Source organism: Botryllus schlosseri, chromosome 6 (genome assembly GCF_051294905.1).
Source record: "Botryllus schlosseri isolate E-star chromosome 6, Bs_hap1, whole genome shotgun sequence".
NCBI classification, from domain to species: domain Eukaryota; kingdom Metazoa; phylum Chordata; class Ascidiacea; order Stolidobranchia; family Styelidae; genus Botryllus; species Botryllus schlosseri.
In genome coordinates, this window is record NC_137241.1 from 14274096 (window position 1) to 14287982 (window position 13887).

General features: G+C 40.8%; 1 protein-coding gene across 1 annotated transcript; it reads left to right on the forward strand.

Annotated features, from left to right (window-relative positions):
* Positions 1-7629: 7629 nt before the first annotated feature.
* Positions 7630-8129, forward strand: LOC145440132 (fibrinogen-like protein A). The gene is made up of 2 exons (XM_080317721.1): positions 7630-7731; positions 7839-8129. Exons 1-2 carry the CDS (start codon positions 7630-7632, stop codon positions 8127-8129), a joined length of 393 nt encoding a protein of 130 aa, XP_080173847.1.
* Positions 8130-13887: the final 5758 nt, after the last annotated feature.

Here is a 13887-nt window from a genome sequence, read left to right on the forward strand (position 1 = left end):
GAAATGAATTCTCAACATGTTGGGTAGACTTTCAAATCTTGCATACTCAAACATATTATGTTAATCCCAAACCGCACACCGAGTAGTATTTACTTTGGTTTATAAAATATACCGAGTAGTAATTACTTTATCTTACAGAATAGTAACGACTTTTAAAGTTGAATAAAAAAGATGTGTCGTAGGGATATGAATACAACCAAGCTTGTTAAGGATTTTGGATTGTGGTGATTACTCGCGTATAGTCTTGTCTACTTTTCATAATGATACTTTTTGCTTTGGTCGGGTAACGGATTGACTTGACAAGGCTTTTTTGTATTTTACTCTTTTGTGTATGGGAAGATGTTAAAATGTTGAGATGTAATACTATTTCCGTTCACTCGATTGCAACAAAAAATAACCAGATAGCTTGTTCAAGGTTTCGACAAATAGATTGAAATATTCCGATTTAACTCATCGCGTTACAAGTCGATCGCGGTATGCACAAGTGGTTGTCAAGTTAGAAATATTTACAACAGGTGCTATTTCATTGATTGATTCTATTGTGTGTAGTAACACATTAAAATATCGCGATAGTATTTACTGAAACTCTATTTGGTAAACGGAAAACTCAGTCGTGAATAGAGTTGTAAGTTTCAAGGATTGTTTCAAAGTATGATCTTGAAATGTGACTGGATCAAAGTTGGTAGTCATGTTTGTCAATATATTTCGATTCAGACTATGTCAAAGTCCAAATATTTCATTTTGGATTATCTGGATTTACCTTTAGAACACCCCGCGAATGGATTCCGACGCCGCGCTATAACATTTTTGATGATAAGGACTCGAGGATTTTCATGATAGAGTTGACGAGTGATAAGATGCGTGTTTTTGTTAAGAGGTTGATTTCAAGTTAATAAAGACAATAACTGTATAATGCACATACTTGTGATTCCTGATTCTTGTAGAATTATAGTTGGTATTGATTCTATAGATGTGAAAACGGTGCGAAGTGTCAAAACATATAGCGATCGCGTGCAAGTGACAAATTGTTGGTTTTCGAATCACGGTCTGTGCTGGTACTGGTATTCATTACTTATTACTTGATAGCAACAACCATCGACATATTACACTGTAGCGATTGGGATGTATGTAATGGCAAGACGCGAGAAATGGCTATGTCTTTGGTGTTATCTTGTGAGCGATCGCGGGATTTGTAACCTATTTCACACCTTTTTGAAGTGTTGGTTTGTGAACGCGGCTATTGTTGATATTCGAATCACCGTCTACGCCGGCTCTGGGACAAACTAATTACCAAAACATTACCATGTGCCAGATTTAGCAAACTATTCCACACCTTTTCGAACTGTTAGTTTGTGAGCGTGGTTATTGCTGATATTCGAATCACCGTCTACGCCGGCTCTGTGGTAAATTAATTACCGAAATATTACGTTGTCAACGATCGGCATGTATGTAACAGCGAGTCGCGAGCGATGGTTATGTCTTAGGTATTATCTTGTGAGCGGTCGCGGGATTTTACCAATATTTCACACCTTTTTGAATAAGCGTTCACTTCACAAAGGATTAAGGTTAGAGCGGAAATAAGTGGCAATTTGTCGCTATTCAAGTTACCGACACTGGCGGTCTGTTATTCGTTACTTATTAAATCTTACGACTGAAATCAAGCTCTGTCCCAAACTGCTTACGAAAATTTCACCGCGTGAGTGATCGATATGCCTGTAACATCAAGTCGCGTATGTCTGAGACATTATCTTGTCAGCGATCGCAGGGTTTGCAAACTATTTCACACCTATTTGGAGTGTTAATATGTGAACGCGGCTATTGTTGGTATTGGAGTCGCCGTCTACGCCGGCTCCGTGGTAAACTAATTACCAAGCGACTGATTCCTAGATTTAGCAAACTATTTCACACCCTTTTTGGTGAAAGTACGACATACCGCTAGCATTCTATCAACGAAAGTACGAAGCATCGCCGCACCCATAAGAATAACGATATATCGAAGTCGCATTCACCGCAAACGTTGGGGTTAACTCGAATCGGTCATATTTAATAATTTGTAATATACACATTAACTAAGAATCAATCACGTGACTATTTACTATTCCTGATACTTCTTCAACACAGCGCGAGAGTTGACTATACCCGGAAGGGCGAATCACGGCCGCACCCATAAGAACACATGGCGAGTCACCAGAGACCGCGTAAGAATACATGGTGAATCACCAACACAGACCTGAAAGTACGACATGCGAAAGTGTGATGTGCGAGAGACGCCTGAAAGTGTGAATCACCACCACGAGTTCTCATTACGATTCACCGCCGCAGCCTATACCTAAAAGTACGATGTGCCAACACGAGTTTCCAATACGACATGCCAACGCAGCCTATACCTGAAAGTACGACGTGCGAGCGCATCCATAAGAACACATTACGATGTGCGACCGAGAGGGGGGGGTCAAAAGTACGATGTGCCACCACGAGTTTTCCATACGATGTGCGACCGCACCCATAAGCCACAATGGCAGGTCACGACCGATCATACTAACTACTCGCGGATTTTTCAGTGGCGGCTCGTCCTATAGGGCAACTGGGGCATTGCCCCACCCAAAATTCTGTTCAATAACAATTTAACCATTTATAGACGCACGGCGCTCAGTATATACCGAGATCACAGCGAAACCCGCGTTCTTCTTGTGCTTTAGCTTGCAAATGCCCAATTGCCCATACATAGCGAAGTCTCTGCGAAAATCGAATTCTCTTCTGTGTTTACGCTTTGTGAATGCCTAGCCGGGGCTTGCCCCGGTAGCGCTCATAACAAGCTTTCACTATCTATTCTCTCAAAGCCGCGCACAATAAAGAAACGGTGATTTACTCTCTCCTATTCGCAAAATGGCCGAGCAACCGGGGCAAATATGCCTGGTTGCCCCTAAGGTGTGATGTAACAATCGTATCTATATCTGAACTCGGTTACCGTAATATGCGTTGAGTCGACCTTTGCTGGTATAGGTCGATTTTGACGGTGTTTCGCACCATGATAATTCTTGAAAATTGGTATGATATGTCGTGAAGGTAGTATTTAACACTGCTCCAAGTTTCAGGCTTGCTACTTAAAGATAAGGGTAGTAATTTCGTTTCCGAAGTTCAGTATGTGCTGATCTATCATGTACATTGTACAGCAAACAGATTTTACTCAAAAGCCGGTATTGGTCTCCATTGATTTTGACGATGTTCCATACCGAGATCGGTCATGACATTTGGTACGGTAAGTCTTGATGTTAGTATCGACCGCTGTAACAAGTTTTAAGTTTGTCACTGAACTATGTTGGTGGTAATTTCGTTTTCCGAAGTCGAGTGAGAGCTGACTCTTCATTTGTCGCTAACAGATTTACGCAAAAGCCGTTATTGGTCTCTATTGATTTTAACGATGTTCCATACCTAGATCTGTCATGAGCCTTTGCACGGTATGTCTTGATTTAAGTATCGAACGCGGTGCCAAGTCTTAAAGTTGACACTCAATGATTGAGGCAGTTATTTCGTTTTCGAGTATGGTAGAGATTAGGGCTGGGCATCATGATTCGAGTACTCGAATCTGAATCGAGTATTAATTTTATTGATTCGAGTCGAGTAGTCAAATACGAATTTTTCGAGTACTGAAATATACGCTTATCGGCACTGAAAGCTAATTTATCAACGAGAATTATAGTTTTGATGCTAATTTTCACTGTTGAAGCCTTGAAACCTTGATTGGCGGTATCGTAGCATACGAAACATATAATACAAAGCTACGAAGGTTACTGGATGTAGCACATTTCCGAAGTCATGATTATCCCACAACCATTGTCACCAAGTGAAATGAAATCGGTATGGTTGAAAAACTACCAAAGTATCATTTATGAGATGGATAACAGGCATTATATCCTCTGTGGTGCCATAAACGGTACAGATGTCAACTTTGACGTATTGCATCCTGTTATGACGTCATAATGGGTGATACTCGATTACTCGACTCGACTCGAAGCATATTACGTGATTCAGAATCGATTCACTCAGGTACTCGATTTTGCCCAGCCATAGTAGAGATGCGCGCTGATCTGATACTTAGCCTACCTACATCATTGCGGATCTCACGCAAAAGCCGGCGTCGGTCTGTGCTAATCTAGTCTGCGTTCCATAGCGAGATCGGTGATGATATTTCCAATGGTATATCTCGATGATCGCATGAAACGGCTAACTAAGATTCTCGGTTTGCATTCAAATATTCACATAATTTTATGTTCGCCAATGTCCATTTCACTGTGAAATTGTGGCCTTCAAACCAGGGCATGGTAAGGTATGGTATGGTATGGAAGTATGGTATGGTATGGATCGATATTTTGGTATGGAATATGGAACAATGCAAGTATGGTATGGAATGGAAGATTTTAATCTATGGTATGGAACGACATTTCCATACTTCCATACATTGGTGCTTTATACATTTTATCGTGATCTGTGCAAGCTTCATGAAGCGTACGTTGCTCGTTGTTCACGGAATACGATCGTCGATCTCTTTTGTTATGTGTGAACGTGAACTATTGAACGCTGTGTAGGAACAAATCCACGCTTGTGCAACGGTTTTAGGAGCACTTGTAATGACTTGATTTTGTGATGTAATAATGACAGCAGTAAAGTTGATCCGATATTCTCTCGAGTCGAGAGACACGACGTCTCCACGTAGAGTCCAGGGATATCTAGAAGCTTCAAGGAGTTTCAAGATATCCCTGGTAGAGTCTGTCATGTGACGCAATAATTGGTAATGTAGGCTACTCCAACTACCCCATTCCTTGAGTGACGACAGCTTACAAGCAATCATGATGCAACGAACTAAATGCTCAATGTGATTGATGATTACATTTCTTCCGAAACATTGTCCGCACATCTATACTATTTACATACCGATATATCTTATTGGTCACATTTCAAACGATCTCGCATTAGGATTATAGATCAGGGAGTGGGGTAGATGTAAGTTTGGAATTCTCGCCACGCTAACCCCGACCAAATACTGTACTAACAATCATGCAGATTGCCAGCTGGGATACTTTATGGGTGCGCCTGTACTATAAATTATTTTGCGAATATTTACTTCAAACTTGCATGTGCCTCATGCCAATGTACCGGAAATGAGATGATATGCATGGAGCAGGGGCGGGCAACTTCTCCAGTCGGCGGGCCGGAAATAGGGAAATTAGGTACTTGGCGGGCCAGAATGCTGAATGGATAAATTATTCGCCCATGTATACAGGGAATAAATCGTATTTAATGAATGTATTTTATCGACAGCAATGTCACTTCAAAGCCATTTCTCGCCGATAATGACTACAAGGTTGATTTGAGAGTAGCATTGTCATACAGTCACCGCCGTGTCTGCTTCTTTCTGATCAAATAACTCACGGTGCAATCCCTAATTAAGATTTCAAAGCGTTTGATAAGCCCGGTACCCAAAATTTACCAAGAATAAATTCATTAGGGTTCAGCACATCGTAAATGCCGATAATGCAAGTCTTCTCGCTTCGACGAACTTACGCGTAACCTCCACTATCGCACGCTGCACAGTGCGCAGACCTATATATAATAACATACAGTCACTAAAATTTGACGTTTAGGCAAGTGATTATGTAAGACGGGAAACTGTCCGCGGGCCGGAAAAATCTTGTTTCGGGCCACATCCGGCCCGCCGGCCGTAGGTTGCCGGCCCCTTTTATGGACAGTACTAGATGACAATCTGCTCACTATCTCATTTTGCTCGCGGAAGCTGTAGAGTAGACGTACACGGCACCTCACCACCGTGAACTCAACCTCACCAAAACAAACTCTATAAAACTATTAGCAGTACTTAGATTCGCATTAGATTCGCTAGTTTAAGCAATAATGACATCCGAAATTTCAATAATATAGGTGTTATAAAAGGTACTATACTTATGATATTGAAGTATTTGAAAGTATGGAATGTATGGAAAGTATGGTATGGAACAATGTTGGTATGGTATGGAAAATTGCAAGTATGGTATGGAGAGAGTAAGGCAAGTATGGAGTATGGAAAATTCTCGTTCCATACCATACCATACCATGCCCTGCTTCAAACCATTTGCTTACAATCCCCTGTCAAATGCGATAGCTATTTCATTTTCGATGTCGGCTAACAGCTGATCATTCGATCAGCCTATTCCTCGATCTATTTTACTCAAAGTTCGGTGTTCGTCTGTTTGTATTGATTTTGACAGTGTACCATGCCGGAATGGGTTATGAGATTGCGTATGCTACTTCTCGATGATTTCTTGTAACAGTATACTAAGTTTACGGCTTTCATTCATGTATTTATTGATTAATATATTTTCCAACGGCGATTTCGCAGCAGACTTATAGACAGTAAGCCGTAGGCCTATGTGTTGTGTCACAGTCTCCAGTTTCAAGGCCAAAATGTCCTATGTTGTTCAGAGACCGAAGTTCCGAGGCTGCTGTCCTTAGTTCTTCAAAGACCATTCAAATTGATGTTCTGGATTTAATATGACAGGCCCAATTTATGAGATAACAATTGCGTATGTGTCCGAACTCGTTGACCTTTCCAGTTAGGCTTACGCAATCTCTCGAGTTCTAGTCATTGGAATTAGTCAGGTCAAGTCAAGTGCGAACATGAATCGTATTGAATCTTTGCTCCGTACGTAGTTTACGCAGTTGCCTTTTGAGCGAAAATTAGAGGTCTAAGTTGTCCAGTCCATTGATCCAATCGTACGCCGGGTGCCTCCGCTTTGGTTGCCTATCACCTGGTCGTAACCACCAGATCAGTGGTCGTAATACACCAGGATCGTGTACGAAACACTTTCGGACGGGCTTAGAAAAATTAGGGCCTATCGATTTGCGTAATCTCTAACTCTACCATGAAATCATAACGCATGCTACTAAGGATGACCTGATAATTGATTCGTGGCACAGGGACGATTCTTAGTTCACGTACATTTTGTAAAATAATCCTTTGATTTAAAAAAATGAATAAAACATTTGTTACCACACTTCAAGTCTCGGCTCACCGCCAAACCTCTCGCGGCACCTACGTTAAAATCACTGTTGTTGGGAAATTCATGTGACCATCATAAAGTTACTTTTTTACATTGGAAAACGCCATTGTGACGTCATGTTGATAAAAGTCGCTCGCAGCCCTTGCCCCACCACCCGATATTGTCACGAGCCGCCACTGGGATTTTTTATGCGCAACTTAGATTTTCTGTGCGCAGAGACCTTGTGAGCACTGCGCATTTGCGCACGTGCGCAGCTTAGAGGGAACTGGTCATGATACATCCTCTCGCATGATGTCTATTACTCGTTATTTGACCAAATAATGCCCGGCATAAAATCAATTTTATTCAAAAATTTGAAAATATGATTTTTTTCCCGTGTCAAGCGTGAATAGTAATAGGCTACAATAGTAAATTACATATTCATGATGTTTCTGGAATGGCTGTCTTCAAGCTCCCGTCAAATAAGGCCTACTTGGAAATTCTGCGTTGAATATCCCTATTATTGGTGGTGCGACCCGCGGCGTCATCAAAACTAAGAAATTGGCCCGCGAACCCGTTTGAGTTTGAGACCTCTGTTATGGAGGATTCTCCAGGGCTCGAGACATTGCATCAACTGACAAAGGGAGACGACATATCGTTGGAAATCAACAAGATGTCGAAAGGCGAAAAATATCATTTGGTGGCTAAATACAGAGAGTGGTTTTGGCGCTGTGACGCAACAATGACAAGCACGACACATCGTCGCCCTTCACCATGACAGTCAAATTTTATTTCTCTTTTTCCAAGTCCTTCCGCATCGGCCCCGGCTCCGATTCCTACAGACTGCACGTGTCCGGATACTCCGGGGATGCAGCCGGAGATGGTCTCGCCTTTCACAACAATTTCCAATTCTCAACGTACGACGCGGATCACGATGTTTGGTCGAGAGTGAATTGCGCTTCTTACTTCGAAGGAGGGTGGTGGTATCGCGACTGCACCCTCAGCAATCTGGACGGAAACTGCAACGAAACAGACAGGAGGGGATTTTGGTGGAATGACATCCTCCATAATGTCATCATCACAGACTTAGACAACTAGAAAATTTTCAGCTTTTCCCAATTATGTTATAATTAGAATTAGTCCGACACAGCTTTTTCCGAATTAGGTTAGAATTAGCATTAGAGCTTCACAGCTTTTTTCAAATTAGATTAGAATTATAATTAGAGCTACACAGTTTTTTTTATCAAATTAGATTAGAATTAGAATTACTGAATTTGGAAAGAAATTGTGAATGGGAAATGAGTACAGCAAAAATAAGTTCATATCAAATCACAGTGCATTCCCATAACTATGACCATTGACCATGAGAATGGTTAACGTCTGTACACCAAGCTTGGCTCGTTTTGTACTATATACCAGGGGTCACCGCAATCACGGCCGGCGATCTTATTTGTGATTTTGGAAAGACGCGAAATAAAGCATTTTGAAATGCTAAAATTGATTTCAGTCTCAAATTAATGTTGTAGTTTAAAAATAAGCTACGGTATTCGCCTGTGCTCAACAAGTCAACAACACCATTCGACACTAGCTGAAACGGCTTCGGCGATGACAACAGCATTTCATCGATGGAGCGAGTCAGCTGATATCAATAAGCACATTGCCTTGGCGTGCAATGAATGGCCCAGACACTACCAAGGCGGAGAAGCTTAGAAAACTGCATAGGACGTCCCCACAAAATCAAGCTTTAGAATAATAATATAGATAGTCTTTCAGCTAGTAGGCCTACATGTCTGGCTAGTCCCAGTATCGATTCATTAGTCGCTGGAAAGCGTTGTCGGGTATCGTGCGCAGCTCATACTTCAAAATAAAAATATGTTTATGATCATGAAATTTCTTGTTGTATTTGATCGCATACTACAAAGCAACTATGCTAGCAGGCTTTTATTCGTCACAATATACTATGACTGTTGATGGCTGCTTGGTACTGGATTTCCCAGCGCAAGAGGGATATTCTTATTATCTCGCTGCAAAATGCCTCGGACAAAGAGGCATTTTCAGGAAAACAATAAATAAGATTAGAATTAAAATTGGAGCACAGGGATTATTCACAAATTAGATTAGAATGAGAAAATGGTAACATTTCACAAATTAGATTAGAATTAGATTACTGGCATTTCTCTCTAATTTAGTGAAATTAGACAACTAGAATTAACTGGTTGTCCAAGTCTGCATCATGATCACCATCATCATTGGTTTAATAGCAATTTTTATCAGTTCAATACGCCACAAAAATGCGATACAATGAAAAGACAGGAAGGTGTCGACGCGACTTGTAGTAGTCTGTCGCTAAACATTGTAGAAAAGCGCTAAATCTGCAATAATTGCTAAAGGTGTTAAATTGAACCAGTATATCAATACGTTCTTTTCAGCTATATTTTACTCGTCTGGCACCAAAGTCACTTATCTTATTTCTAGTTCATAATACGTAAGAGTAATCAATCTCTAAGCGGGACAAAACGTGCAGTGCATTTCGATTAAGCAGATCGTTTTGCGCAATGATCTCTCGGCGTGACCACTGACCAGGTTTGCACTTTACAGGCATAACGCTCACTATATAAGCGTGACACGAACTGCCTTTCTACGGGAATTTGAGGTGAAAAGCCTCCTAGATAAACAAGCAGATGTGGTCAGTAACGAAGTACTTCTACTTTTTACAAGTACTCAAGTAGTTTTCTTCTACTTCTGGTACTTACTCAAGCAGATCTTTTTTTTCGCTACTTCTACTTCTACTTCGTACTATTTTGTGAAATACTTACTTACGTATTTTCAGTTTGTCAAGTAGAAGTAATTTAATCCCCCATTAAGAAAGATAGCCTAAGAATTTCGGGGCTGTTTTCACGTAGTAGCCTACCAACATTTAATTTTCATACATGTCATGCGTAATGCCCATTATTTTCTTTGAACTTCGGGCACAGTAGATATGGAATGACAAATATGTATTAACGAAAGTAACGCGCGCTGAATATAATTTAGATACCGGGTTGTTCCGTTCACACCGCAAGGCCGCTTCATCACAGTAAGTATGGCCCCCCATAAAGTTTCAAACTATCGTTTCGCAATCTAGCAATAACCTATTATACCTAGCTGCCCATGACGTGTCCTAATCTGGAAAAGTGGACTTCGACTTTTTTTAACGTTCGATCTGTTTTAGCAGACCACCGTAAAAACTTTCTTGACAAAAGATATAAAATATATTTTCCGCTTTTTAGAAGTAGCCTAGTATTTGTATTTTTCTTTCAATTACGAGTATTATACGTTGATTTCTAATTATAGTTTCAGTTCTTTCGTTTGGAAAGCATACATGTTGAAGTATAAAAGCAATTGTAGTAATGCCCTATATTTTCCGAACATAAAGCTATACATTATATGGCATTTTTACGATCTGTCATATTTTTAAATAACGTATAGGCCTACTAATCACGCAAAGTGTTAAAGCCGTATCCGACACAACTTATCCGTATTGCTCTTCGACTGAACTAGGGGCCTTATAATATGGGGGAGAGCGCTATAACCGAACACGTTGAACAATATATTCATTTTTTTTACACCAAGTTCATTTAGTAAGAAGGTGGAATTGTTAACGAAATGTATTGTTAACGCCCTTTTAAGATTCGAGCAGTAGGGAGTTTGTGAACCTTACCTATAATTCCCTGAAGTAAAATCCCGATAAGATGTGTAAGTCGCCTATATGTCATGTAAATACAGATAAGAGAAATAAATCGTACGATGTTGTGTGCATGAAATCTCTCGTGGATATAATATATATATGAGTGTAATACAACGTATAGACATTCAATCAAATTTATGATCGGAAAGATAGGCCTATACGTCGTTGTACGTTGATTCAATAAATTTATAAGTCGTGGAGACAGAAACAAAACATTCGTCCGTGTGATCTTCGAATACGTGTGCAATAGACAGACTTCGTGGTACGTTAGCCAACGAGCCAATCCACGGCGTGGATGCTGGCCGGTCCGTCGAACGGAAAGAAATCGCAACGAATGGTAAACGTAACCTTCTGGAGTCAGATTACACAAGTATAACATCTACAAACATTCGCTCTGCGTTATAAGCGCCCTGCCATGGTATTCTCTAAAACGGGGTGTTCGAGTAAACAAAGGATTAGCATTCCATATCAATACTATTATTTACATCCCATGATGTGGAGGAATGCTTATTCTGTCAAAAATTGACACCTCCTGGGATGCATCGATATATAAATCAAGCTCCCTACACCTTCCGCAGAGCAATTCCATTTGCAGCTTTTGACAGTCCATGCCAACGAATTACGATCGTTTTCGCGGCCTGCGTTGTACAGCCAGACACTTCATGCCAGCCCGGGTTTTTCTGATACTCTTTAAATCCTTAATCCAATGGAAGTTACGGTATGGCAGCCTCTGTTGGGGGGCTGCCAGTAAAACTGCACTCGAGCCACTGCAAAAACTACGACATAAAGTACTCCGTATCATAGCTAGGGCCCCGAAGGGGCCTGGTTGTCCACCAACAAGTCATTGCTGAAGGGATTTGGTGTCCTAAACATAGAAGATATGCGGAAACCAGAAATCGCCACGTTTACGTATCAGTTCGACTGCGGTCATTGCCTCGAATATTTCAATGACTTCTTTACCTCGGAATCAAAAGCGCACAAGTACAACACATGCGCGTTCGTGTCTGACAAATATCATATCATCGACCGAAAAGATCATCGCCCTATCAAATATGCCGGACCGGAATTGTGGAACAGTATCCAGCCGGCCATCCGACAGTCGAATAGCTTGTCCAGTGCATATTCAAGTCCAAATACAAGCAATTAGCCTATACTGCTATAAATACTAGTCCATCCACAAAATTACCGGACCACGACCTGGCCTATCGATCTCGCCTTCCATGACATGCCACCCCATTTTCGTCGCTTGCTTTTTCCTATACTATCTTCCTTTACTTTTCATTCAGTGTGCAACTATGTGCTTGCCTCCTCTTTACATCGTCTAGGCCAGTGCTTTTCAACCTTTTTGAGCTCCATTCGCACAATTTTTGTAAAATATATTTCATTCGCACTAACTAATCGAAAATTGTTATACAAAAAGAAGATAAAAAAAGGCCTACTTAACAACATTTTGTTCAGATGTGCAACAAATTGACTAGTATGTAACTTAAGCAATCAAGTGTCTTATTAAAAAGGGCAACTTTTTTCGCTCGTTTTGCATCAAATTATTTCACTAAAACCCTTCTCGGCCAAACAATCTTGTTGGAATTTGTACAAGAACGTTCACTAGTGCTTGGAAGACCAAGTCTTAAAATCTGTTCTGCACTCCTATCCAAAATACAGCGTATTTTTCGCGAGTGAAAAATGCTTGCTGGCAGAAATCGTTTTTGAGAGCTGACATAAAGGTCCCGCGATGCTCCAGTTTGTCGAATGGATGAAAAACCCACCTGTTTGTGTTGAGGCTTTTGCCTTATGTCTTTCGAACGATAAAGAAGAGTATAGGAACATTAGAGCTCGCTACCTGATGATACGCTGCTCCAACTTCTGTCTTGCAAGTTTATGAGAAGAGCAAATAACTCACGGTACTGTGTGTTCTACTCAGTAGCTCAATCTAACTTGAAAATTCATAACAGTTTAATAACGGTAAAGTAGCTTTTAGACTACCACCAAAATCTGAGTATTTTTGGCATCTCGCGACCCGAGCCTCACCCATGAAAAGGAATTTATTTTTAATACTTGTATGCTACGATTTTACTTGCATGTTTGACATACAGAACGCGCACATCACAATTCTACCCAACACAGCTCTACAAAACATGTCTGACGCACGCGATTTCAAATTACGGCGAATTAAATTCCTCTGCGTATCGCAGTTGTACTACTGTCTACTCAGATTGCAAGAACGGGACTATTCCGTGCCGACAACGGAGTATATCCAATCCATCTCGAAAGGTTTGGCAATCCAGCATCGGTCATTTTTAGACCGAGGTTTTGTCGCCGCTTATGTTTTTGGCACCGCATTTTATCGGCGTTTTTTTTGCCAAAACTTCACGTCTTCCTGTGCCCCGACGCAGAAGGGGTTGGCCTCGAAATGAATGAGTCTCATAGGCCTGAACTCGCTCGTTGCTAACCCCTAAACTAGTTCATCCCAACGGTCTTCGACCATGTTTTCCAAAACAGTCCGACAAATCTTATCATGACTTCTCATGATACAGCCATATTTACTGCGTGTCTCGCTTATTGGCTACAGTACCCAGCACAGTGACCTGGGATATGTAAAAACGATCGCAGGATTTTTTTCAAAAAATTTATTAAATATTACATACATATTAACAGATAGCTCTGGCACCGTGTCGACCAAAAATTATACCCTTTGCGGTCCATACTTGAATAACCCTTGAAGGGGTAAAAATTTGCGTTACAGTAAATTTGCAAATGTGAGTCTGTAATGATGGTATTTACTACTATCCTCGTGCCTCGCGCTAATCGAACAATTATTACGAAAATCTGATGATTGTTTAGCGAAAGAAAGCAAGAAGTCAATTTGACGTCATTTTTCCAGCCTGTCGCAGGCTCAGACGGGCTGATATACTGTAGGTGTGCCACTATAAATATTGTAGAGCTCTCTATACTTCCACTACGTGACTACACCAGCTTCCAAACCAGGCTTTTGGTTACGTAATAATAATAGTGCGGGAATATTAATTCACTACGGCTAGTAAGAGCTACGATTAGTGGTGCGTCGTATTAAGCTTTTACAATTGCGTCGCAAATACAAAAGTTACACTGATCCTAAATATCCTATTAAGT